General features: G+C 37.2%; 1 protein-coding gene across 1 annotated transcript in view; it reads right to left on the bottom strand.

Annotated features, from left to right (window-relative positions):
• The window catches only part of ACSS3 (acyl-CoA synthetase short chain family member 3), a 178,546-nt gene that overhangs the window by 83,642 nt on the left and 67,631 nt on the right, over positions 1 to 27,273 (bottom strand). The window contains exons 6-7 of the mRNA XM_003906834.5: positions 23,350 to 23,430; positions 23,178 to 23,273 (exon numbers count right to left, since the gene is read on the bottom strand). Coding sequence (XP_003906883.1) covers positions 23,178 to 23,273; positions 23,350 to 23,430 — 177 coding nt within the window. The remainder of the gene's footprint in view (positions 1 to 23,177; positions 23,274 to 23,349; positions 23,431 to 27,273) is intronic.

Below are 27,273 nucleotides of genomic sequence, written 5' to 3'. Positions count from 1 at the left end.
ATAACCACGCTGAGATGTGCTCATACAGCAGGCACACATCAGTGTAAACTTGCTGTGATAGGCAAAATTTTGTCTGCTGTTTTTAAAAAGTGAGTGTCTTAGCGGTCTCAGGCTGGAGTACAGTGGTGCGATCTTGGCTTACTGCAACCTCTGCCTCCCGGGTTCAAGGGATTCTCCTGCCTCAGCCTCCCGAGTACCTGGGATTACAGGAACCTGCCACCATGCCCAGCTAGTTTTTGTCTTTTTAGTAGAGACAGGGTTTCATCATGTTAGCCAGGCTGGTCTTGAACTTCTGACCTCAGGCAATCTGCCTGCTTCGGCCTCTCAAAGTGCTGGGATTACAGGCGTGATACCATAGTTTTACTGCACTTTTTCTATGTTTAGATATATTTCGCTATACAAATACCATGTGCTACAATTGCCTGCAGTATTCAAGACAGTAATATGTTGTACAGGTTTGTAGCCTTGAGCAATAGACTATACCATATAGCTTAGCTATGTAGTAGGCTATACCACCAGGTTTGTGTAAGTATACTCTATGATGTACACACAGTAATAAAATCTATGGATACATTTCTCAGAACATATCTCCATTGTTAAGCAATACATGACTGTATTAGTAAAAAAACTACAGCATACTTTTTATAATATATGATTTTAACTTCTATTGCAAGTCTGACCCTGTACCAAACTAATTTTCATCAATATTATACTTATGGAATATAAAAATCATGATAATGTAGCATTACTATTAGAAGAGTAAAGAAGTGTTCATAAAATCTCACGATGTTCTTTCATAAGTTAATTGAACATAGAAAAGTTCAGTTGCTTTGTGTTTTACTGTCCATTCCCCAGAAGATAATTCGATGTTATGAATAAAATGTTTTCCTATTTAAAATTACTTTAATATTTATATACTGTACTTTTTTCTTTTTTAAAACCTTCTGTTCGATGTCAAATTTAATTAAAACAATTGTGATATTTGAACATACCTCAAAATAATAAGAGCTATTTATGACAAACCCACAGCCAATATCATACTGAATGGGCAAAAACTGGAAAAACTCCCTTTGAAAACTGGCACAAGACAGGGATGCCCTCTCTCACCACTCCTATTCAACATAGTGTTGGAAGTTCTGGCTAGGGCAATCAGGCAAGAGAAAGAAATCAAGGGTATTCAGTTAGGAAAAGAAGAAGTCAAATTGTCCCTGTTTGCAGATGACATGATTGTATATTTAGAAAACCCCATTGTCTCGGCCCAAAATCTCCTTAAGCTGATAAGCAACTTCAGCAAAGTCTCAGGATACAAAATTAATGTGCAAAAATCACAAGCATTCTTATACACCAGTAACAGACAAACAGAGAGCCAAATCATGAATGAACTTCCATTCACAATTGCTTCAAAGAGAATCAAATACCTAGGAATCCAACTTACAAGGGATGTAAAGGACCTCTTCAAGGAGAACTACAAACCACTGCTCAGTGAAATCAAAGAGGACACAAACAAATGGAAGAACATACCATGCTCATGGATAGGAAGAATCAATATCGTGAAAATGGCCATACTGCCCAAGGTAATTTATAGATTCAATGCCATCCCCATCAAGCTACCAATGAGTTTCTTCACAGAATTGGAAAAAACTGCTTGAAAGTTCATATGGAACCAAAAAAGAGCCCGCATCTCCATGACAATCCTAAGTCAAAAGAACAAAGCTGGAGGCATCACGCTACCTGACTTCAAACTATACTACAAGGCTACAGTAACCAAAACAGCATGGTACTGGTACCAAAACAGAGATATAGACCAATGGAACAGAACAGAGTCCTCAGAAATAATACCACACATCTACAGCCATCTGATCTTTGACAAACCTGAGAGAAGCAAGAAATGGGGAAAGGATTCCCTATTTAATAAATGGTGCTGGGAAAATTGGCTAGCCATAAGTAGAAAGCTGAAACTGGATCCTTTCCTTACTCCTTATACGAAAATTAATTCAAGATGGATTAGAGACTTAAATGTTAGACCTAATACCATAAAAATCCTAGAGGAAAACCTAGGTAGTACCATTCAGGACATAGGCATGGGCAAAGACTTCATGTCTAAAACACCAAAAGCAACGGCAGCAAAAGCCAAAATTGACAAATGGGATCTCATTAAACTAAAGAGCTTCTGCACAGCAAAAGAAACTACCATCAGAGTGAACAGGCAACCTACAGAATGGGAGAAAATTTTTGCAATCTACTCATCTGACAAAGGGCTAATATCCAGAACCTACAAAGAACTCAAACAAATTTACAAGAAAAAAACAAACAACCCCATCAAAAAGTGGGCAAAGGATATGAATAGACATTTCTCAAAAGAAGACATTCATACAGCCAACAAACACATGAAAAAATGCTCATCATCACTGGCCATCAGAGAAATGCAAATCAAAACCACAATGAGATACCATCTCACACCAGTTAGAATGGCGATCATTCAAAAGTCAGGAAACAACAGGTGCTGGAGAGGATGTGGAGAAATAGGAACACTTTTACACTGCTGGTGGGATTGTAAACTAGTTCAACCATTATGGAAAACAGTATGGCGATTCCTCAAGGATCTAGAACTAGATGTACCATATGACCCAGCCATCCCATTACTGGGTATATACCCAAAGGATGATAAATTATGCTGCTATAAAGACACATGCACACGTATGTTTATTGCAGCACTATTCACAATAGCAAAGACTTGGAATCAACCGAAATGTCCATCAGTGACAGATTGGATTAAGAAAATGTGGCACATATACACCATGGAATACTATGCAGCCATAAAAAAGGATGAGTTTGTGTCCTTTGTAGGGACATGGATGCAGCTGGAATCCATCATTCTTAGCAAACTATCACAAGAACAGAAAACCAAACACCGCATGTTCTCACTCATAGGTGGGAACTGAACAATGAGATCACTTGGACTCAGGAAGGGGAACATCACACACCGGGGCCTATCATGGGGAGGGGGGAGGGGGGAGGGATTGCATTGGGAGTTATACCTGATGTAAATGACGAGTTGATGGGTGCAGCACACCAACAAGGCACAAGTATACATATGTAACAAACCTGCACGTTATGCACATGTACCCTACAACTTACAGTATAATAATAATAAATAAATTTAAAAAAAAAAAAAAGAAATTACCCATTTCAAAAATAGTCTGATGATTAACATATATATTAAGCCCAGAATAATGTAAACATTTCAGTTAATATAATGTAGCATAGAGAAAGATCTTTCATCATAAAATATTGTTTACATACAAACAAATAATAAAGTGGGTAACACTGGTATATTTATTTATTTAATAAATATTCTGGGAACAATTGTGTGAATAAGCCGGATAAGGTCCTGCTTTAATGGAACACACATTCTCATAAGTTTGGATGTGTGTATGTCTATGTGTGTGTGTATGGGATAATATTATTAGAAATTGCACAGTATATGCTGCAAGCTATTTGTGTCCCATAAACAGAAAGAATGCAGTAATAAATGGAGAACTTGTATGTTCTCAGTACTTACCACCACCAGTAGCTTCAGAAAGCTGAAGCAAAGCCTGTAAGAATCTTTTATTATTAATGCTAAATAAAAGTGACTCAATGGCTTATTGATTTTATTTATTATTCTCTCCTGCCTTCATACACATGCACACACACATAGACAAGCATGCACACATAAGCAATAAAATATCTTCATAATGCTTTTTAAAAGCAGCCAGGAACACACTAAGCATACTGAACTGCCTAAAGAAAAAGACATTGATTCCATAACTTGGTTTTCAGTAAGGGGCAGTAACCCAGGCAATATTCAATTTAAAAATAAGAAGATTCTAAGATTGCAGGGATTTTAAACAAACAACATATACACCAAAAGCAATAATGCAGTCAAAAATGCCAACTTTAAAGCTCCTCAAACTCAAACCAATGTGGTTACCAGTGGTTTATTTCATTTCTTTCTCCCAAATTAAGTCTACATTATTAGTTGCTTCCTAGATAATAAAGGTAGAAAGGGATGTCTACAAAGACAAAGCCAAAATTCTAAGCTTTCAGCTGTTAGAAATTATAAAATTTAACCTCAGAGAGTTATAAAACATCAATTGCTAATATTAGCAAGATTTATAATGTGGCTAAGAAGGTACACAGCACAGAAACCAAAACAGTTACCAAAATGCCTTAATATTAACATCCGTATATAATTTTCTACCAGTTATGATTCATTATATTGGTATGTAATGTAGATGACAAGCCCCCAGTTAGAAAACCAGTTAGTATCTCACCTTCTCACGTATTTTCTACTAAGGTTAAGTTTTCAACACAGGAAAGCGGCGAAATACAACCACTTAGCAAAATTAAGTTATAATTAAACAGTAGAGTTAAATCTTTGGACAAAAAAATTGCTTTATTATTAATCCTATGATTAATCCTATGATTCCATTTCTTCAAGTCTTGAGGTCAAGACTACTTGTGATTTCCCAGACACTGATATAAAACTTTTTGAGTCAACTGCAGTTTTGCCTCTTTTTTGGTGGCAGGATTAGAAATACATCTGCTCTCCTTCTGAATACTACTTTTGAGAAATGTCACCCAAGGCATGTTTCCACAGCAGTTCTGAGGTAAAGACAGCAGCATCCTTTATCGACTAGTAGCAAATTTTATTTCAGCAGACAGGTTGTTCTGTTTATTTCAGGAGAGTGATAAAACTGGAAATAGCATTTGCTGAGTTCCTACTACAGCTCATGTGTCTTTATCAAGGGATGAGTGCTTGGGACGGCAACATTTAAAGTTAAAACTTGTTAAAACGTAAGCAGTTATCCAGGATATACTATTTAGTGAAAAAAAAAATCAAAATGCAGAATAGTGTGCATAAGATCGACAACCTTCAAGGGAGATAAATTGTAAAGCTGGAAGAGGGGATGGTGAGGTTTCCAATGTTTACCCTTTTGTAAGTTTTAAAATATGAAAAAAGAGGGTGTACAATCTCTTCAAAAATGGGCCTTTTCTTCCTCAATGCCCCTCTTTCTATAACTCACATTATTTTGTTCCAATTTTCAAAACATTACTATTACTTTAAAGCCAAATGGGATAATTGACCTATGCCTTAAGATCCTCAGATGAAGGACTTTGTGTTATGGCAGATGCTCCTTTAAGAATTGAAAACTTACTTGTAAATACAATCTGATTCAGATCAGACTGACTTCCCTGATTCTTACTTGCTAGAGATGTCCCATCATTCTGCTGGCCTCACCTATAAGGATAAGCTGCCATCTTGCCTTTCTCCATCTTATTCAAACCACCATCTAATATTACTCAAATCCAGTGGTTACTAACCCTAAATGTACAGTAGAACTTCTTGGGATGCTTTTGAATGAAACCAATGTCTGGTGCCACTTCCAGAGATTCTTATTCAGTTGGCCTTGATTTGGGCTGACCACTGTTGTATTTTAGTAATTCTAATCTGCGATCAGGATTTAGAACTGATACATGGTCCTTTGATCGGCATTATCTCAGTCAAGGCTATTTTTCAATACCAACCTGCCTGGTTGCCCTAATGGATGAGCCTAGAATGTAACACTAGCTGTTCTGAATTTTCTCCATTTGTTATAAATAAAATGAGCTAAATCCAAGTGTTAACAAGTGAATATAATGATAATTGAAAACTGATTATGACCATACACAGAGGAAATTACTGGGGACAAATGCTTCATTGTCTTTAATTCTTTATGCCTTGCCCTATAAACCAGACTCTAGACTGGACATAAATGTCATGATTTATAGGACATAGTACCCTGAGTACAATGACCTTTCTCTAGAGATGGAAGGATTAGCTCTGACCAGAAGCTCTTTCTGTGTTACCCAGAGACCTTTTAAGAGTATCACTCTCCTCCAGTGCTCTCGTTGGTTGTTGGTTGTATCACTACTTGAGAAGATCATATGTTAATTTCATAGATACAGAGTTTGCGGCCCGAACTTCAGAGGAGTTCATGGATATTCTGAAATTAAATTAAGGTATGTACATATGTTCATTTTCCTATGGAAGAGGAGTCAATAGCTTCTACGGGATTCTGAATAAGAGTCAGTAAACAAAAATTGTTGAAGTATATGAAAGCATCTCAAAACACAAAATGCTCCTCAAAGATTTTCTATTTGTCTCAGAAACAGCTTGGAGGAAGCAAGACCGCAGATGGACATGTAGAGACAATAACATCCCTTCATTTTCTGTTCCACAAGATAGGTAAATTGCCAAGACTACCCTTTTAATGCACTTCTATTAAAGAGCCATAAATATTCTCAAAGAACCAACAATTTACTGGTTAATCTGAGGTCTCCAACCAACCTTCCTTCTTTCCCCACTCCCCATTACTTTAATCATATGGAATCACCATTTTCACAAGTCAAAGCAGTCAAATATCAGCAATGTCACATGGTTCAGATTAATGCTTTCTATCAGTTTGCTATTTTGACAATCCCTCTTCACTGTCTCCTTGTTGTAGGTCCCACACAGTTGCAATTCCTCAGGCTTGAGTCATTTCCTTTCTTCAATTAAGGATACAACCCTGTGTCCAGGCCTGAGAAGCTGAGACTTCTCCATGGCTAAAGCTCCAAGACACAAATATCTATACATCTATTATTTTTGAAGATATGTATGTGCTAGGGTCTGAAACATGCCTCCCAAAATTCATGTGTTGAAAATTGAATCCTCAGTGCAACAGTGTTGGAAGGTGGGGACTTTTGGAAGATGTTTCGGTTAGGAGGGCTCTGCTCTCATGAATGGACAAATGGTGCTAAAACAAAGGGTTTGTGGGAAAGTGTTTGTCCTCTTTTGTCCTGCTCTTCTGCCATGTGAAGATATACTGGTCCTCCTCTCTGGAGGACACAGAAACAAGGCAGCATCTTGAACAAGAGACAGAACCTTCCAGCACCTTGATCTTGAATGTCACAGTCTGCAGAACTGTAAGAAATAAATTTCTGTTCTACATAAATTACCCCGTCTGTTGTATTGTTATAGCAGCATAAAACAAACTAGGGCAGGGTGTGTATCCTAAACGGTCTAGAGCTATCCTTTTGGTTTGGTTCTTCTCTTGTCTTTTCCTAGCTCTGAGAGTTGACAGTTTGGAGTCTTATACTGAAGCCAACCCCCAATGAATAAGCCATTGTTTCTATCTAGCAGGTAAGAGTCTATCTAATCCCCTTAAAAAAAAAAAAGTTTACCTTTGGAAGTACTAATGTCAAGTAAATAAAACTGAAACTGCTAATTCTGCAGATGCAGTGCTGAGCAAATTAGGGATTCTGACATATTTAACATTCTCAGTAGTCACAGAGAGCATTTACCCCTGGTATAGCTCATAACTCACTGCTTCTAGCAGGACTATTTTCATCTCAGAGTTATTTCATGCTGAGGTGCAGTCACTCTGCTATCCTGTACTAGAGGACAAATTAAGGTTTTTCTTATTCATTGTAATTAATGAGACTTTGCTGTAAGCAGAAAAATTAAATGAGTTCTTGCTTAATCACACTACCGGACTTCTGCCCAGGAAGTGAAGTGTGGCTATTCCATATGCATACTACAATTCAGCCTGAGGTTGCACAAAACCTGGTCCCTCCATAACATCCAACGCTTTGCCCAAAACAACCTTCAAACATGCTCAGATTTCTCCATGTCAAAAATGAAACAACAAACTTTCCTGTGAAATTGCCCACATCAAAGGGACTAATGACACCCTGATCACCAAAGTGCTCTTCAGTTGTCTTATTAGTCTTTTCTCTATAGCACTTGGCGCTGTTGATCCTCATCCTGTGAAAAACCTTCTCATCACCCTCCTTTAGTACACTTTGCTTTTCCGATTCTGCTGTTGGCTCCAGTTTCTAACTCTCAATTTATATAGTTTCTCTTCCTCAGCCTCAAGAATTTCCTAAGTTTCTGTTCTCAGTCTTTACCTGAGTAACTTGATCAAATCTGACTTTGCAATGTCATATGAATATCTGAGTACAACCTTCAAACTCAGTGTTACCAAAACCAAAATTATTGCTTCCCTCTCCACCAGTTGTTCTTCCTACTGTGGTATTTCAGTTGATAACTGCCATTATATTGGTTGTCCTAGCTGAAGACATCAGAGCCATTTTCAGCTCCCTTTTCATCTCTTACAATAGCCACCTGACACCCTAACCTCCTCCTCAATGTTCTGATCACTAATATTCTAGTCCTGGCCATGTATCTTGGATATCTTGGACTACACAACAGCTTCTCAATTGTCCCTCTCCAGATTATGGCAAGGCAATCCTGCTTTTGAATCCAGTGAAGCTTGTTTCAAATCCCAGCTCCAGTCCCCTGTGCCACTGGCAAATGTATTTGCTGTCTCTGATTCTAAATTTCTACAGCAGCTGTAAATGGGGGAATTAAAATATCTGCATCATGGGTTTGTGCTTATAATTAAAACAATGTATAAAAAGTGCTTAGAAGAGTTCTGATCACTCAACACTCAATGAATAGTAGTTATTATTAATTTGTATTGTCTCATTCACAAAGTTATCCGTATCTACTAGTTGCAAACCTCCCTTAAAAACCTAGTGCAGATTTTTAAGCCACCATGCAAGAGTTAAATGTAGAGTATTTATCATAGGTGATGACACTATGTAGTTTACAAAGAAATTGTCATATCTTCTACACAGTGTAAGAGTTTGTTATTTAGGTGTGTCTTGATTTGTTTGCTTTCTGCACTTTATATTAATCTTAATTCCTTGAATATATTGTCAGAACTTTTGGTGTAAGGACCATATCTGATATTTATTCTGCTTCCCCATTACCTTCTAGCATGATTTGGAGCTGACAATAGACATTAATAAATATTGTTGATGGAGCCATGAAAATAGCTGAGCTTGCTAGCTCCAACATGAAACATATACATAAAGAGAAAAATAAACTCAAAAATAAATATTTTTAAACAACTAGTCACAGGAGAAATCTAAAAGATGCTAGCATCAGCTTTATAATCTTTTCCAGTTGAGAAGATCAAATTATATAGCCTCAATCAGAGTAATAGCTGAGTCATCATTTTTTCTCATTCTATATACACAGAAGGCAGATTGCTATATACTAGATTTTTTTAATGTTATTTTCCATTACATGAAGGGGAGAAAAGGAGTATGATGTGTACAATTGAATATACTAGTTAGCGGAATCATGGCTACTTGTCTTAAAAGGAAGTCGCATATTTCTGTCTTTAAAAGAAGCAAATCCCTGTCCTTAAAAAAGGAATAAACAAATTAGAGAAAACTGGTTAACATAAATAAAAACACAAAATTCTTGCAAAGAGAAGATAACTACATATGTGGAGATAAAATTACACTGTGAAAATGAAGCCTGGGAAGGGTTAACTATTCAGAAGGTGTACATGTGAAAAATACAGTATAGGATGACTTAGTGGAGATTACAGATACAGGGAAATACAGAAGTAATTGAGATGTTCATTGAAGATACTTTGGGGATGACTTAGCAAGAGTATTAAATGCAAAAACTAACTTGGGAGCCTCAATATTTTCAAATATGAGACCTGCGTATTTGGAAATGGCTTGAAGTTTCAGTCCACATATATAAAGTGATAACAATTACTCTTATTTACACATGTACAAAGTGTACAATCACATGTTACTTGATGATGAGAATACATTCTGACATACGTATCTTTAGGTGATTTTAGCATTGTGAAAACTTCACAGAGTGTTTTTACACAAACCTAGATGGTGAAGCCTACCACATACTGAGGCTGTATGGTATCACCTCTTACGCCAAGGCTACACATCTGTATGGCATGTTACTGTCCTGAATACTGTAGACAATTGTATCACAATGGTAAGTGACTGTGTACCTAAACATGTTTAAGCATAGAAAAATAACAGTAAAAATATGGTATAAAAGATAAAAAAAATGCTACGCCTATATAGGGCACTCACAAGAAACGGAGCTTATAGAACTAGGAGTTGCTTTGTGTGAGTCAGTGAGTAAGTGGTGAATGAATATGAAGATCTAGGACATTATTGTACACTATTCCTTATTGTGTAAACACTGTACACTTAAGCTACACTAAATTTCTAAAGTAGTTTTATTTCTCCAATAATAAATTAAGTTTAGCTTACTGTAACTATTTTACTTTATCAATGTTTTGATTTTTTAAATTTTTGACTTGTAATAAGACAGCTTAAAAGATAAACACATTGTACAGCTGAACAAAATTATTTTCATTATTTACATGTTCATTCTATAAGTTTTTTCCATTTAAAAATTTTCAATTTTTAAAAAACTTTAAACTTTTTTGTTTAAAAACTAAGACACAAACATACACATTAGCCTAGGCCTACACAGGATCAGGATTATCAGAATCACTGTCTTCCATCTCCACAATTTTTCTCACTGGAAGCTCTACAGGGGCAAGCATGAAGCTGTCATCTGCTATGACAATAATGACTTCTTCTGGAATATCACCTGAAGGATCTGTCTGAGACTGTTTTAGAGTTAATCTTTTTTAATATGTAGGAGTACACTCTGAAATAAAATGTGTAGTATAGTAAATACACAAACCAGCAACAGTAGGTTGTTATCATTATCATGTATTAATGTACTTCACAAAATTGCATGTGGTATACTTTTACACCATTGGCAGCACAGTAGGTTTATTTATACCAGTAGGTTTGTTTACACCAGCATCACAAACGTGAGAAATGCAATGTGCGACAATGTTACGATGATAGGAAATTTCCAGCTCCATTATAATCTTATGGGACCACAAAGTATATGTGGTCTATCACTGACCAAAACATTTTTATGTAACACATGACTGGATTGTATAAAAAAAATAATATTTTTGAAACGTTTGAACTACTTTCAACTACACTATTCCATTTGATTCCTAAACAAATATAAAGAGTACAGAGTTCATCTCTACAACAATCATTCTATAAAGAAAGGTTAGTGGCGGCAGCAGTGGTCTATCTGGAGCGGTTGCTATGGAGACAACTTTCCAAGCCGGCAGGATAGGATCCCAACCCTTCAGGCTGCAGCTGCAGCCACCCAGGCATGACTATGGACCCAGACATCCCTGTGCTCTCCGAGTCCCAGAAAGCCCTGCTCCCCGCACAGGCTCAGAAGTGCCTGCTCCTGCTGCATGGCCTCTCCCTGCTCCTGGTGCCTGCTCTGATTTTGTAGCAAAGTTGTGGCCCTATCCAGGTGATGTCACAACACAGCCGAGTGTGTGCACACTCAAGGCATTGCGGACATGCCAGTCCCCTGCCTCCTTGGTCCCCTCTGAACTTTGGGCACCAATGAGCACAGGATGAGGACCAAGGAGGGCTGAGGATGGTTCCGCACAGGCCTGCACGTGTCCCTTGGCATAGACAGCCAGGGTGCCATCGACAAAATGTTGATGACAGCAGGAGGTAGACAGGATTCTGGGTGGAAAGGGGTGGGTCCCGAGTGAAGCCCCACCTTCAAGGCAGGGACAGCATGAAACCTGAGGGCAGGGCTGTCAGTTCTGGGTGGGGTCCCAGGCCCAGAGTGAGAACTTATGGTGCTTTTTCCGGGCCATCCATGGCCACTAACAGACCAATCAGCATGCACATTCTCCCTTCTGAAGCCCATAAAAACCCCAGACTCAGCCAGACTCACAGAGTTGAGGGACAGCTTGCCTACAGATAGGAGTTACCCATTCTGGAGGGCTGCAGACTCAATGGGATGACTTGCCTGCCAATAGGAGGTAGTTACTCTGGGTCTCCTTTCAGCTGTAGGCTGCACAGATATTGGGATGACCTGCCTCCAAATAGGAGCTACCCTGTCCAGGTCTCCTCTTGCCTGTGGACAGGACCTATCCACTTCATGTCTCCTGAGAGCTGTACTGTTGCTCAATAAAGCACCTTTTTGCCGTGCTCACCCTCCAGTTGTCTGCATACTCATGCATCCTTGACATGGGACGAGAACTCAGGATCTACCAAATGGCTGAACTGAAAGAGCTATAGCACAAACAGGACTGAAACACGGCCCCCTGTCCCTGCTTGTCATGTTGTGGATGACAAGGAGAGAAGAGCTGTGGCCCTTTGGGCAGCCCAGACCTGGGGGCTCCCCAAGCCAGGGCTGTGACAAACTCTTTGGCATGGGATCCAGGCCAGTAGGACAAGCTGAGCACAGCCTGCCAGGACAAGTGCGCAGAGCGAGCCCAGCAGGCCCAAGTAAAACTCAGGCAAAGGCATCACCAGCTGCAGAGGCTTCCAGCTGGAAAAGCGACACCCCAAGGATCCTGTGACATTAGGGTTATCTAAATTCTCCTTTTTGTCTGTGAATTTAAGAAAAAAGCATTCAATAAGAGATTATCAAGCTGAATACTATAAAGTTTTCGAATATTTATGCAAGGTTGAAAAACTAGTAATGATAATGCCCATCAAAAAAACAGAAGTGGTCTACATCTTCTGCTCAGTCTTCAAAATTGGTAGTAGCTGGATCAACACATCCCTGTGTGCTGATTTTTTTTTCTTGGTGCTGAGAGAATTAATGGGCTCCAAAGGGAGCTGCCTCTAGTGCTCTGATTTGAATGATTCAATGTTATGAGGACAAACAGACTTTGAAAGAAGAAATGTGGAGTAATATTCAAGCATTTAAGTGACTGGATTACAGGAGAATTTATGTTTAGTGTTTATATGTTAGAATTCTATTCTGGGAAATAATATATTTGTATCTTTGAATAATAACTATAGCTTATAACATCCAGAACCGATTATACTATTATATCCTGGGAATGATTCTAAATGTTCTAAATATTTTTTCACAGATTAACCAATTGAATACCATAGGCATTATTACTACTGATAATTATAGTTGAGAAAACGAAGGCGGAAATCAGTAAAGCAACTTGTTTGAGGCCTTAATAAACAGAAGTGTCACAAATCATACCATGGCAGCCTTAAGTAGTATGCTTCCTCTCCAACACTAAAAGTTTTCACTAATTTAAAGTGAAAGTTTACTTCAGTAAATATATTTGAAGAATCAGCATTCCCTAACCATGAAAAGAAATTGGAATAAAGTCCAGAGTTAAAAATTAAAATAAATTACCAAATAATATATTTATTCAAGAAAACCAATTAAAGTGAAGAAGATTCTCAAAAGTGAAAATTGAGAGAGTATGTGTCAACCCTCTCATTTTAATGATTAAAATATGAGCTCCCAAAGAGGTTTAATTAATTTGCTTAAGTCATATAGGTACATAAAGGCAGAGCAAGATAACAACACATATGTTAGTATTTCTAGTCCAGTGACCATACTCCTGTACCACAATTCAGAATTTTAAATCCTCAACTTTCTCTAATTCAATTTATTGCCTGAGAGGGCAGAGTATGGCATATACCTTCAAAGTTAATTGTTGAATTATTAACAAATGGCCATCTGCCCTGGCTAATCTAGTGAACATACTGAAGAATTTATTGAAAAGGCTTCTTGCTGTGATGTATACCATGTGTGAAATGCAAACAAACGTAAAATGAGAGCAAACTTATATCCCTTGACTGGAAAAAAAGACTGTTATTACATAAAAATGACAACTGCTATATCAAGACCAATTATACCAATCAGTTTATGGCTTACTCTCAGGCCAGATTTCAGGAGAAACAGTAACTACTAACATTCCATTTTAGACCTATGTAATACCCTAGCCAAGGAACAGTAATCTCATTTCTTGCTTAACCACACCACTGTCATTGTGGAAGCCTGGGCTTACTGTATCATGAAATTGAAATATGTGTACAACACACACTTTTTCACATTTGTACACAGCAAAGATAAGGAGAAAGGCAGGACCCAGAAAGATTTATTTGCCTTAGAGAAACAGTGTTGGATTTTGATTCTGCAGATGACAGTCTGGTAAAGGGGAGAAATACTGGAGAGAAGAGAGAGACCAGGGAGCATATCTCTGTATAATCACCATTTGCCATCACACACACGTGCATGCACATACGCACTAGGCTGCTAGCTAAATTTGTTTATACATTGCATTCCTATGTGAAAAGATTGCTTGTGTTTTATCCCTTCTCCTTGGCAAAACCATCCTACCAAATATCTGTGCTTGTTCATACATGGTTAGGGTTAGATCTATTGGAATCAGTGCTCTATTGATGAAGTAGATTTCTAAAGAAGTAGCATTCATTTTTTCCTCTCAAAACTAAGACTAAATTATTCAGAATTGGTTTCCATATTTTAACTGGTCAATCCAATTTTCCTCCAAGAATTACATACTTTAAACATCTCATACTCCACTGACTGAGCTGGCCAGGTGTTCTGTATTTAAATATGTTCAATTCCATTGATAAAAGTAAATCTCTGTCTATAAAACATACAGCCTGACTTATTCCTTTATTATTTGGTAACTTTATTGTTCCTTCCTGGTCTTAGGTATATTTTGTTCCTCTTTTGCTAGGTTCTTGAGATAGGAGCTTATATTCTTGATTTGAGAGTTTTCCTCTTTTCTAATGTATCTATATAGTGCTATAAATTTCCCTCTCAGAAAATAACCTACTTAAATACAGGTGTTCCGTATTTATGTTCAATTCTGTTGATGAAAGTAAATCTCTGTCTATAAAACATATAGCCTGACTTACATAAGTTGCTCATATAGTCCTGTGGTAAAAAAGAAAATTTAAATTACTCTTACTCATTGATAGAAAAAACCTCTACGTGTAAGTCAAGTTTTCTTCCTGATACTGTCATTCAGGCATTTATTTAACAAATATGTATTAAACACTGAATATGTGTCATTAAGGCAAGGAGCTGAGAATTGATGGTGTACACAAACTCAGATGACTCCCTCCCTAGTAGAGTTAGAGGAAAGAGTGGGAAACCAACACATCAAAGGAGCCTGGAGACTAATATGAATCTGCAACTTTTATAGAAACCACCAAGGGAAAATGCAGTGTGCTAAGAGACTATGATAAAGGGGTTTGACCTAATCAGAGAGGTCAAGGAGGGATTCCCTGAGGAAGTGACACCAGCTGAAATCTAACAGACAAGTAGCATATATTTCAGGCAATGCTCCTGGGACAAGAACGAACATAAGATTAACTGTAGGGAAACAGGGGCATGTAGTACATTAGACAGGAGCATGTTGTACCTTAGAAGGAACGAGAATGATTAGAATGGAGCAAATGGCCAACGCTTTCAAATGCTGAGAAGTCAAGCACAGTGAAGACTGAAAATGCCCATTGGCTTTGGAAAAGTAGAGATGACTAGGGATGTTAGGAAAAGCTGTAGCGATGGAATGATGGTGACAGCAATTGGAGAAATTCCATTTCTTAATCAGGAACTTACTCTACAATCTTCTCCAACTGCTGTTGGAGCTACTGAGTGTAGACAAGGCCTTAAAGAGAGAATGTTGTAGCTTCCAGGAGATAAGGGATTAAAGATTTTTGTTGTTTGTTTTAATGAGTTAATTTTATGAATTTGTTTGAAAATGTGGTAATTATCAGGAAAATAAGCAGATTTACATGGAGTTGTAAGAAATAATGCAGATATATCCCATGCACCCTTTACCCAGTTTTCTCCAGGTGTAAAAACTGCAAAACTACAATCTGTTATCACAATCAGAATACTGATACAGTCAAGATACAAACCAGTTCATCTCTAAAAGGATCCTTCATGATGCTCTTTATGGCCATATGTGGCCATTGCTGATATACAGAAACACAATGAATATTTGTATGTTAATCTTGTATCCTGAGACTGGGTTGAACTCACTTATTAGTTATGGGATTTGTGTGTGTGTGTATTCCGTAATTGTCTATGCAAATAGTCATGTCATCTGCAAATAAAGACAATTTTATTTCTTCCCTTCTGGTATGTATGTCTTTTCTTCCTCTATATTTCTGTTTTTATGTATGTATGTATGTATGTATTTATTTATTTATTTATTTATTTGAGGGAGTCTTGCTCTGTTGCCCAGGCTGGAGTGCAGTGTTGCGATCTTGGTTCACTGCAACCTCCACCTCCTGAGTTCAAGCGATTCTCCTGCCTCAGCCTCCCAAGTAACTGGGACTACAGGTGTTCACCACCACACCTGGCTAATTTTTGTATTTTTAGTAGAGATGGGGTTTCACCATATTGGTCAGGCTGATCTTGAACTCCTGACCTCGTGATCCACCCTCCTTGACCTTCCAAAGTGCTGGGATTACAGGCATGAGTCTCCACGCCCAGCCTCCCTATACTTCTTTATTAAATGAGCTAGAACTTCCACAGATATGTTGAATAGAGGGTGAGAGTGGAAATTCTTGCCTTGTTTCTGAACAACAGAGGAGAAGCAATCAGGCTTTTATGATAGGTAGCAACAGGTTTTTTCATAGGTAATCTTTTGTCAGGTTGAGGAAGTTCCTTTCAATTACTAGTTTTCTGGTAGCTCTTCACTATGAATGAATGATGAATTTATTAAACAACTTTTTCTACATCAATTATATGATTATATAGTTTTTCTTTAGCCTATTAGTATGGTAGATTACCTTGATCAATTTTCAGATACTGAAGCAGCCTTGTACCTCTGGTATAAATTCTACTTGGTCAGTGTATAATTCCTTTTATATATTGTTGAATTGTTGAATTCAAAATATTTGCTAATATTTTGTCAAGAATTCTTGTTATCTGTCTATATGTTTATGAAGGACATTCGTTTGTAGTTGTTTTTTTTTTGCCTTTGACTTATTATTAGGGCAATACAAGCTTCATTAAATGATTAAGAGAGTGTTTCCTCCTCTTCTATTTTTTGAAAGAGATTGTGCAGAAATGGTGTTGATTCTCCTTTAAACATTGGTAGATGGCACACGGGATACAGAAATACCAAACACCCCCGCCTCCTCTTCCATTTTAAACATTGGTAGAATTTTCCAGTAAAACCATCAGTGTCTGCAGATTTCTTATTGGGAGTCTATTTAATTACATATTGGATTTTCTTAATAGTCATAAGGCTATTCTAGTAATTTATTTCTCATTTGGTGAGTTTATGGTTTTTGAGGAATTAGTCCATTTCATCTTCATCTGTCAAATTTATGTGTGTTGAGTTTCTCATAGTATTCCCTTATTATTCTTTTGATATAAGTCTGCAGGTCGTTAGTGATACCTCTTGTTTCATGTGTGGTACTGGTAATCTGTGTTTTCTCTCTCTTTTCTTTTCCAGGCTTATAGAGGTTTGTCCATTTTATTTATCTTTTCCAAGAACTAGTTTTTTGTTTCATTAATTGTCTATGTTTTTATGTTTTCAATGTTATTGATTCCTGCTCTTACCTTTATTATTTCTTCCTGATTTTAGGTATATTTTGTTCCTCTTTTCCTAGGATCTTGAGATAGGAGCTTATATTCTTGATTTGAGAGTTTTCCTTTTTTCTAATATATCCATTCAGTGCTATAAATTTCCCTCTCAGAACTGCTTTAGTTGTGTCCTCCGACATTTTATATGATGTACTTTCTTTTTCAATCAGTTTGAGATATATACACACAGAGACGTGTGTGTGTGTGTGTGTGTGTGTGTGTGTGTGTGTGTGTGTGTGCATTCCTGGATATTTCCTATTTGACCCATGGATTATTTAGATGTATATTGATTAGATTCCAATTGTTTGGGGATTTTCCTGTTAACTCTCAGTAATTTTTAGTTTGAAAATACTGCGGTCTTGGCGGGGCGCGGTGGCTCAAGCCTGTAATCCCAGCACTTTGGGAGGCCGAGACGGGCGGATCACGAGGTCAGCAGATCGAGACCATCCTGGCTAACACGGTGAAACCCCGTCTCTACTAAAAAAATACAAAAAACTAGCCGGGCAAGGTGGCGGGCGCCTGTAGTCCCAGCTACTCGGGAGGCTGAGGCAGGAGAATGGCGTAAACCCGGGAGGCGGAGCTTGCAGTGAGCTGAGATCCGGCCACTGCATTCCAGCCTGGGCGACAGAGCCAGACTCCGTCTCAAAAAAAAAAAAAAAAAAAAAAAAAATACTGTGGTCTTAAAATAGACTTTGCATGACTTCAAATATTTTTAAATTAGTTGAAGTTTGCTTTGTGGCCCAGGTTTTGGTTTATCTTGGTAATTATTCTGTGGGCATTTAAAAAGAATGTGTATTCTGCTGCTGTCGAGAATAGTGTTCTATAAATGTCAATTAAATCTTGTTGGTTGATGATGTCAAGTTTTTCTACATCTTCACTGATTTTCTGTCTGTTGTTTTATCAATATTAAGAGGGGAGTGTATCTAATGATAACCTGAAATATGTAACTGGAATGCATAGGCACAAATCATATCAGAAGCCAAAATGTAGAATGGACATCAGTCAACATAACATATTTGTGCATGAGCTGAATATCAGCCTTGAATACATGTCAAGAGGTATGGAAAAAAGATGACACTTTGATAAGTACTAAATAACTAGATTCAATAAAATGTAATGACCAGTAGAGTGTGAGATGCAAGGAAAATGAACTTAAGAATCATTAGCAGATTCTCAGTTTGCATTACTGCATGAATGGAGGTAACACTACCAGAAACACAGAGTGCGCTGAAGGAAATATGGTTTGCAGGGTGGGGTGGAGATACAGAACTCAGTTCATGTCATCTTGAGCATAAGATGTGTAAAGACTATTCAGAGATGTCTAGCAATAGGTTAGTACTCAGCAGGAAAGTCAGATATAAAAAGGGGATTTAGGAGCCATGATTTAAGTAATGGTCTTCAAATATAACTGCTTGGAGATTATCCAGGAAATGTAGCAGAGTAAGAAAATAGAGCAAAGACTATGATCCTGCTAAACTCTAATGTTTAGGACCAAAGTGAAAGAAACAAAGAGAAGAAAAGAAGAACAAGCTGTCAGGATGGAAGGAAGAAAACGAGGAGTAGAGTTTAATTCAGTTCCACAAGTATTTGTTAATTGTGTAGTATGTGCTATGCCCTGTGCTGTGAAACTGGCTTTTATCCTCTTCTAGATGATAGCCTCTTCTAGATATAAACGTATCATTTCAGTACAGTGTGGCCAGCTCAGTGACAGACATATGCTCGAAAGCAACAGGACCACAGAAAGAGGCACTGCATACGGCCCAAGATCGTGAGAGGAAACTTTCAAGACATGGTAACATCTAAGCAGAGTCTACAAGGAGAGTAGGAGTTAACAAGAAAGGAAAGAAGGAGGAAAGTCATAGCAGATAAAAGAAACAACATGAACATTAGAAAAGGAGCGTGGAGCTCAACAGAGAGGAAAGGATCACCTAAAAGAATGGTCAGCAGGGCTGAACTCTAGTAAGAGAAAAAAGAAAATCAGATTAAAGAAGGCCCTTTGACTTTGTCACTTATGAAGTCACTGGTGACCCCATCTGCAGCAGTTTCTATGAAATGAAGTGAACATAAATCAGACTACAGTGAGATAAGGAGTGACTGAAAGAACATGAGGTTCAGGAATGTAGGCAGGATATTTTTTCAAGGAACTTAGTGGAGAAGAAAATAAAGATGGCCTAGCTGATGCAGCCATAAAAAAGGATGAGTTCATGTCCTTTGTAGGGACATGGATGGAGCTGGAAACCATTATTCTCAGCAAATTATCACAAGGACAGAAAACCAAACACTGCATGTTCTCACTCATAAGTGGGAATTTAACAATGAGAACACTTGGACACAGGAAGGGGAACATCACATACCGGGGCCTGTCATGGGGTCAGGGGGAGGGGGTAGGGATAGTATTAGGAGATATATCTAATGTAAATGACCAGTTAATGGGTGCAGCACACCATCATGGCATATGTATACATATGTAACAAACCTGCACGTTGTGCACATGTACCCTAGAACTTAAAGTATAATTTTAAAAAAAAGAATGTAATATATTGCCTGGCATATAATAAGTGTCATGCAAATGTTTGTTACATAAATAAAAGGAAAGATCTGAAAAAAGAAAAAACTTGATGGCATAGCTAGAAGTAGACAAAGGTCTAAAAGACTTGGTTTTATGATCAGAGAAAGTTAAAGACATTTATAAGTTGTAGAAAACAAGCCAGAGTACATATACACCATGGGATACTATGCAGCCATAAAAAAGGATGAGTTTGTGTCCTTTGTAGGGACATGGATGCAGCTGGAAACCATCATTCTCAGCAAACTATCGCAAGAACAGAAAATCAAACACTGCATGTTCTCACTCATAGGTGGGAACTGAACAATGAGATCACTTGGACTCGGGAAGGGGAACATCACACACCAAGGACTATCATGGGGAGGGGGGAGGGGGGAGGGATTGCACTGGGAGTTATACCTGATGTAAATGATGAGTTGATGAGTGCTGATGAGTTGATGGGTGCAGCACGCCAACATGGCACAAGTATACATATGTAACAAACCTGCACGTTATGCACATGTACCCTAGAACTTAAAATATAATAATAAAAAAAAAGAAAACAAGCCAGAGTGCAGAGAAAAGGTTTTAAATTGTAGCTTACTTCAGTCAATTATTCACGCAACAAATATTTATAGAGCATCTACACTCTACTTGACCAAATCATTCCAACATAGAAACAAACAACCCTCTATCACAGTGTTAATATCATGTTTTAAATAAAATTGAGAAACAATAAAAGCCCATGGTAAATAGTGCAAAACATGTATCTCAATTCTAAAGCAGCTTAATACTTATAACCACAAACATGTAGCATCTTTGGCTTTGTCATATTTATGTAACCAATGCCACAATTCAATATAAATATTCAGTATAGAGGTTTAATTTGTTTACTTCAAGAGAAATGATTTTAATTAAAAAATTATATTACAAAGACAATGGTATGAAATGATTTGTCAAGATTATTTTGTTTTAATTATTACAAATACCTAAATGTATATTCAGTATGAAAGATAGAAAAGCACTATACAAAAGATGTAGAGTAGTATATGAATTCCCAAAAGCATATCAAGTCTGCAAGATATAAAAGCATGATACAAAAGTGTAGAGTAGTATATGACGGTTTAATACTTGTGTCAAAGTCAACCTTAATATTTCTTAGCATTCAGAGACAGAAAACCAGCCAGTTAAAAATGAAAGAACACAAATGGTCTTTAAGTGATGATGAGGCCTGGAGTATTCCAGAAAGATTGAGAATAGCCTCTCATGTTTTCAAATTCATCGACTTGCAGAAATTTAAGACTGCAAATTAACTTGAAATCATTTAATACTATTCTCCACACCCCACATATAAAATTCCCTTTACTTCACAATCCTTGTCTGGTATTGACAGAACACTTACGTGAAAGAGAGCCTTATATTTGAGAAGTTGTCCATTTGTTCTACTGCCAAGCATTTAAATTTGTCTCTGATTATTCCCAAAATATAACCCTCTGTAACTCTGCATTACAAGACTACATAATTTATATGTAGCAACTTTTTAAACATCAAAATATTATTATAGTATCTGCACATTAAGTGTATTATTTGTCAGACTGGTCATTCCTAATTCCTTCTTTTTTTTTTTTTTTTTTTTTTTGAGATGGAGTCTCACTCTGTCACCCAGACTGGAGTGCAGTGGTGCAATCTCTGCTCACTGCAACCTCCGCCTTCCAGGTTCAAGTGATTCTCCTGCCTCAGCCTCCTGAATAGCTGGGATTACAAACATGCACCACCACGTCCGGCTAATGTTTGCATTTTTAGTAGAGACCGGGCTTCACCATGTTTGGCAGGCTGGTCTCGAACTCCTGACCTCAAGTGATCCACTTGTCTTGGCCTCCCAAAGTTCTGGGATTATGGGCGTAAGCCAATGCGCCCAGCCCACCTCTTTCTTGTATACATTATTTTCATGCTACTCTGTTATTTCAGATCCTTGCTTTTTTTCTTTTTTTTTTTTTTGAGGTGGAGTCTCACTCTCTTGCTCAGGCTGGAGTGCAGTGATGCGATCTCGGCTAACTGCAAGTTCTGCCTCCCGGGTTCAAGTCATTCTCCTGCCTCAGTCTCCAGAGTAGCTGGGACTACAGGTGCCCACCGCCACACTCGGCTAATTTTTTTTTTTTTTTGTATTTTTAGTAGAGACGGAGTTTCACTGTGTTAGGATGGTCTTGATCTCCTGACCTTGTGATCTGCCCGCCTCGGCCTCCCAAAGTGCTGGGATTACAGGCATGAGCCACCACGCCCAGCCTTTCAGATGCTTTCTAGTAATTTAGTGATTTTTAAAAATCATCTTGGTTAAACTGAATACAAATTTTCAAATGTGGAAGAGTAAAGTAAGATTATATCATTGCACATGGTGAGTAATTTTTAAAAACAGTCCTACCAACAGCTTATGTTTAAGTTATGGACGCTATAATACCCAGAGATTTGACTACATAAACGATACCAACCCAAATTTTCCCTATTTCATTTCTGTATTTTTTAATTTAAATATAAAACTGTAAAGATTTATGTATTTTTCCATCTTGTTAAATTTGTCCCAAAAGTCCAAGGTCATTTTGAAAGATAATATAGCAAACTACTATATTAGTTATCCCTCCAAGACTTCAATCTTCTACAGATCTGATAGGTATGCTATTCTAAGTCTTTATACAAGACATTGATAAAGGTCAATGGAATAGGCATATAAAGGAAATTTTCTGTACACAAAGAAGTCTTCTTCCTAGGTGACACTGATACATTCATTGAATTTTTAAACAGTTATTTATTCAGCTATAAATCTGGTCAGTCTATATTCCTATGCCTTATACACAGAGCTTTATTAGAAATCAAGGAAATTTATTTATTTAAAATTGAAACAACATGACTTTGGAAATCCATGAATCCTATGAAAATAAAAAAGGTGAATCTACATTGCTCACCTTGTGACAACTATTTTCTAGGACTCTAAAATCAGTATCAGTTTGCCAGTAATTTCTAGAAATCTGTTAGGGATAGATATAAAGCTTGTTTTTGTGTGTTCTTCAGAATTTAATTCTGAATGTTCAACAAAATTAAAATAACTGGCTAATATTTCCTACATATCCCTTTCTCTTTTGAAATTATATTTTTAACTGGAAGAAGATAATAATAATGTCCCCTGCCCCACCCCAGTTTTTCTGATCCTACTCAGGACTGCTTCATGAACAGTTTTAATAAAATAAATAGTATCTATATGTGGTATTAATTTTACTTTATTACCTCATATAAAACTGTTGTGTTCCCATGGAGAAGAGGTCCATAGCAGATATAGGAATGTCCAACAACCCAGCCTAAGTCAGAAGCTGCCCACCACACCTAAAAAATAAGATAATAAAATGCATATATTTTATTCAGAGAATGTCATGTAATGTGAATTTAAAACCACGATTACCTCTCCAGGTTGAAGTCCATATATGGAAGACATTGACCAGTTTAGCATGACAGCGTATCCCCCAGTGGGTCTAACCACACCCTAAGGAGAGAAAAAGTGAAGTTAAAATCAATAAACAATGTGTAAAAACACTCTCTATCTTCAAAGCATCCACTTTAAAAGTTCCTGGTCAAAAATATTTTATATATTAGCTACAAGTTACTTTGGCTTTTATAAAATTATCTTTGAATCATTATTTCTTTGGGTCTTTTAATAGTCACCACAAAATAATTGTCCTTATTAGTGCCATTTTTAGAATCCATTCTCACATTATTAGTCTTCTAAAGAAAACATGATTTCACAAAATTACATGCAATACAAACTTTTCTAATAGCACCACACATTATCAACACTACATTTTCAGACGTATTTCCAGAACAAAAATTAGTGTGAAGAAAGGTAAAATGTAGTTATATGCCTCAAATACAGACTAACATAAGGACCTTTGTTTCTTAAGGTGATTAAATAATAATAGCTGCTTAGAGGAAACAAAGTCATAATGTAACTGGAATCTCATTGCAACACTTCACTGAGGATCATGCAAGCACACTTTAAAGCTGAGCAATTCTTTCATTATGAACTCTAGAACTCTTAGGGATGAATTCCAGTGAATTGAATTTAGATTAAAAGATTTGTCTTATATTGCATTTTGGACAAAAGTAGGGATCGTTATATCATTGTAGTACAGTTTTCACAAATCAGTTTCAAGTAGTTTTCCCCAACACTGGGAACATATTCAACCTCAATACAAGACTAATATTTGAACACTGGATACAAATGTCACCATAAATAAGAACTAATAGTAAATTTAATAATTAAGTTCATGTATTGTTTTAAAAAACGTTAATTGTCATTGGCTCAGTAAGACATAACCGAGTGAATACTCAGAATGAGTCGGTGAACACCTGCTGAGAGATAGAAGGTATATTCCACTCACATGTATTTTGAAGCATCTTTTAGTACAACAATTATAACTGCTCTATGCAAAGAAAAAAAAAGTGATTTTTATGAAAGGGCAAACATGGATCTAATCAATAACTGTGCTATTAATTATGCTTTTTGGCATAGCGCTGCACCTTAACACACATACACAACTCAGGAAAATGAAACAGAAATTGACTTTCCATTAGTTACTAAAATTGCTGCTCTCCTCAGGTGCCACTAATAAAACATAGGTATCATGCTGTGGAACATTATTTTATTCACCAGTAACAACACCTGGTCTCTTAGCAAATATCAGATGCAACTTTGTTGGTATTTGAGAGCTATTTTCTAGGTCGTATGACATGGTTAGCATGCAGCTGGCCCTCTTGATCTCCATGGGAACATTAGACATTCTAAGCCCCATGCCAGTAGGTTTTACACATGCACTTTCCCATGTAAACAAAACAGTTATTTTCCCACTGTATCCTATCCTATCTCCCATGCACTTTGCTAGTTTGTTCTATTGAGATTTTTTCCTATGGCTCAACAGATTGATTGAATCTGATATTAATCAAACTGCAAACACTTTATAAAAACTATTCATTTTACAGGCTAGAAAAAGTAGTTTTTTGTAGACAATACGCTGTCCATGTGTTATGACAGATGGTGATACTTAATATCAGTAATAATTTCACTTAAAAATGTTTTAAAATTTTCTCTCCATCCTACACGTCCCTGCATTTAGAACCCATTTTTATCAGTAACTCTAAATATTATTATAACTAGGTAAATGTTTAGACCATATGGTACAGAGGGTAAGATGCATTGACTAGAAATGATGACAAGAAATAAAAGGCGAGGGAAGACATAACTGAGTAGTAATTCAATTGTAAAACCTGAAAGATAAATGTAAAGGATAAGTTGTCAAATTTCTATTTACCTCTCAGATGAGTACTTCTTCAAACGACTGTCACTCTGTCTGTAAATTAGTGAATACTTAAACCCATCCGACCAAAAAAAGAGCCTTAAAAATGAGACCATGCATGAAAAAGCATTTGAAGTTGTAAAGGCTAAAATTTAATATCTCATTAACAATATTATTTCCTTAGTTCTAGCAATTATTGCTTTATATTTTACCCTGTGCTCCTATCAGTCAAAAGGCATAAATGTCAAAATAATTAGAGGTTGCCATCAAAGATTCTCATTTAAAACAATTAAAATGAAGCTGAAGGAGTGAGAAGAGCCATAATTTATGTTTTTCATTAGTCACTGATACCCACTTACTTTTATTTTTTAAAGAATGAGTAAACAAATTTTAATCAAGCATCTTTTTACCATTTATTAATCTAGACTCTAGATCTGCAATTTGGTCTTGCCTCCCAAATGCTCAGATAATACAGTTTCAAATTTCTGGGTATTTGATATGGTGCAGAATAAAGAAACACATAGTTTCATATTCTCCAGGTTCACCTTTTATAAGAGGTTTGAAAGCACAAAAAACACAAAGGTTACATTTCAAGAGAATTTCTTTAGCATAAATATTAATTTGTGACAAAAATAAGATGATAAAGCATTTTTGTTTCCTGTTTATAATCACATTATCCAGGTAATGATAATTAAAATGCAAAGGAGAAACACCATTCAGCCTCTGAAAACACATAAATTATGCTCCAGAAAACAAATCATTATACTATAACTAAGCAAATTTTGTTGGAAACTAAAAATATCACTTTTACAGTAGTAGATCTGAATATGAAGTAAAAATACTCAATACCAATGCTTACCTCTAAAACACAAACCTTCTTCATTTTAGTCTTTTGAATCTCTATTATTTATTATTACCTTCTATATGTGCTTTTTTCTTTTCCTTTGAGAGGGAGTCTTGCTCTGTCACCCAGGCTGGAGTGCAGTGGCATGATCTCACTCACTGCAACCTCCGCCTCCCAGGTTCAAGCGATTCTCCTGCCTCAGCCTCCCGAGTAGTTGGGACTACACAGGCATGCCACCATGCTCAGCTAATTTTTTTTTTTATTAGTAGAGACAGGGTTTCACCGTGCTAGCCAGGATGGTCTCGATCTCCGGACCTCGTGATCTGCCCTCCTCGGCCTCCCAAAGTGCTGGGATTACAGGCATGATGCACCGCGCCCGGCCTCTCTATGTATTTATACTCTACCTACCTTAAAAGTCAAGTCATTAGATGATCTAATATATTCTCATAAATACCCTGTAACCTGCCAATATGCTGTTCTCATCTTTTGGTAGGATCAGTCATAATTCTTAAAGATGTCTGGGGAACTTGAAAAATATCCAGATGGGACTAGCACTCTGTGCCCTGAATAAAGACATGAAAGTGAATGCTATCTCAGAAATAGGAATGGAAGCAATATGAAAGTGCTCTCTTTTGGGATGGGGGCACAAATGTAATGTTCATGGTGTTTAAAAAATTCAATCAGTGCAAGTACAAGTAAAGGCTGAATATTAGTTTCTCAGAAATGGTACCACAAAGTTATCACAGATAGTTCTTCATAATTTCCAGCTTACTGTGCTACTTTTGAAGACAAGTAAAGTCAAAGACTGCCATAAATGGGGCCGTTAAAGTAAAAGAGAAAACATGTTAGTATAAACGTTGTGTGCAGTTTTGGTTGCCACAACTTGAAAAAGAAAAATACAATTGCAACAACAGGTGTTGTAGAAGAGGAGGGAAGCCTGAAATGTGTGGTAAGATTAAGAATTTGGGGCCGGGCGCGGTGGCTCAAGACTGTAATCCCAGCACTTTGGGAGGCCGAGACGGGCGGATCACGAGGTCAGGAGATCGAGACCATCCTGGCTAACAAGGTGAAACCCCGTCTGTACTAGAAAATACAAAAAAACTAGCCGGGCGAGGTGGCGGGCGCCTGTAGTCCCAGCTACTCGGGAGGCTGAGGCAGGAGAATGCCCTGTACCTGGGAGGCGGAGCTTGCA

Source organism: Papio anubis, chromosome 9, assembly GCF_008728515.1.
Source record: "Papio anubis isolate 15944 chromosome 9, Panubis1.0, whole genome shotgun sequence".
In the NCBI taxonomy this organism is placed as follows: Eukaryota; Metazoa; Chordata; class Mammalia; order Primates; family Cercopithecidae; genus Papio; species Papio anubis.
This window is presented reverse-complemented; position numbering and strand designations above follow the sequence as displayed.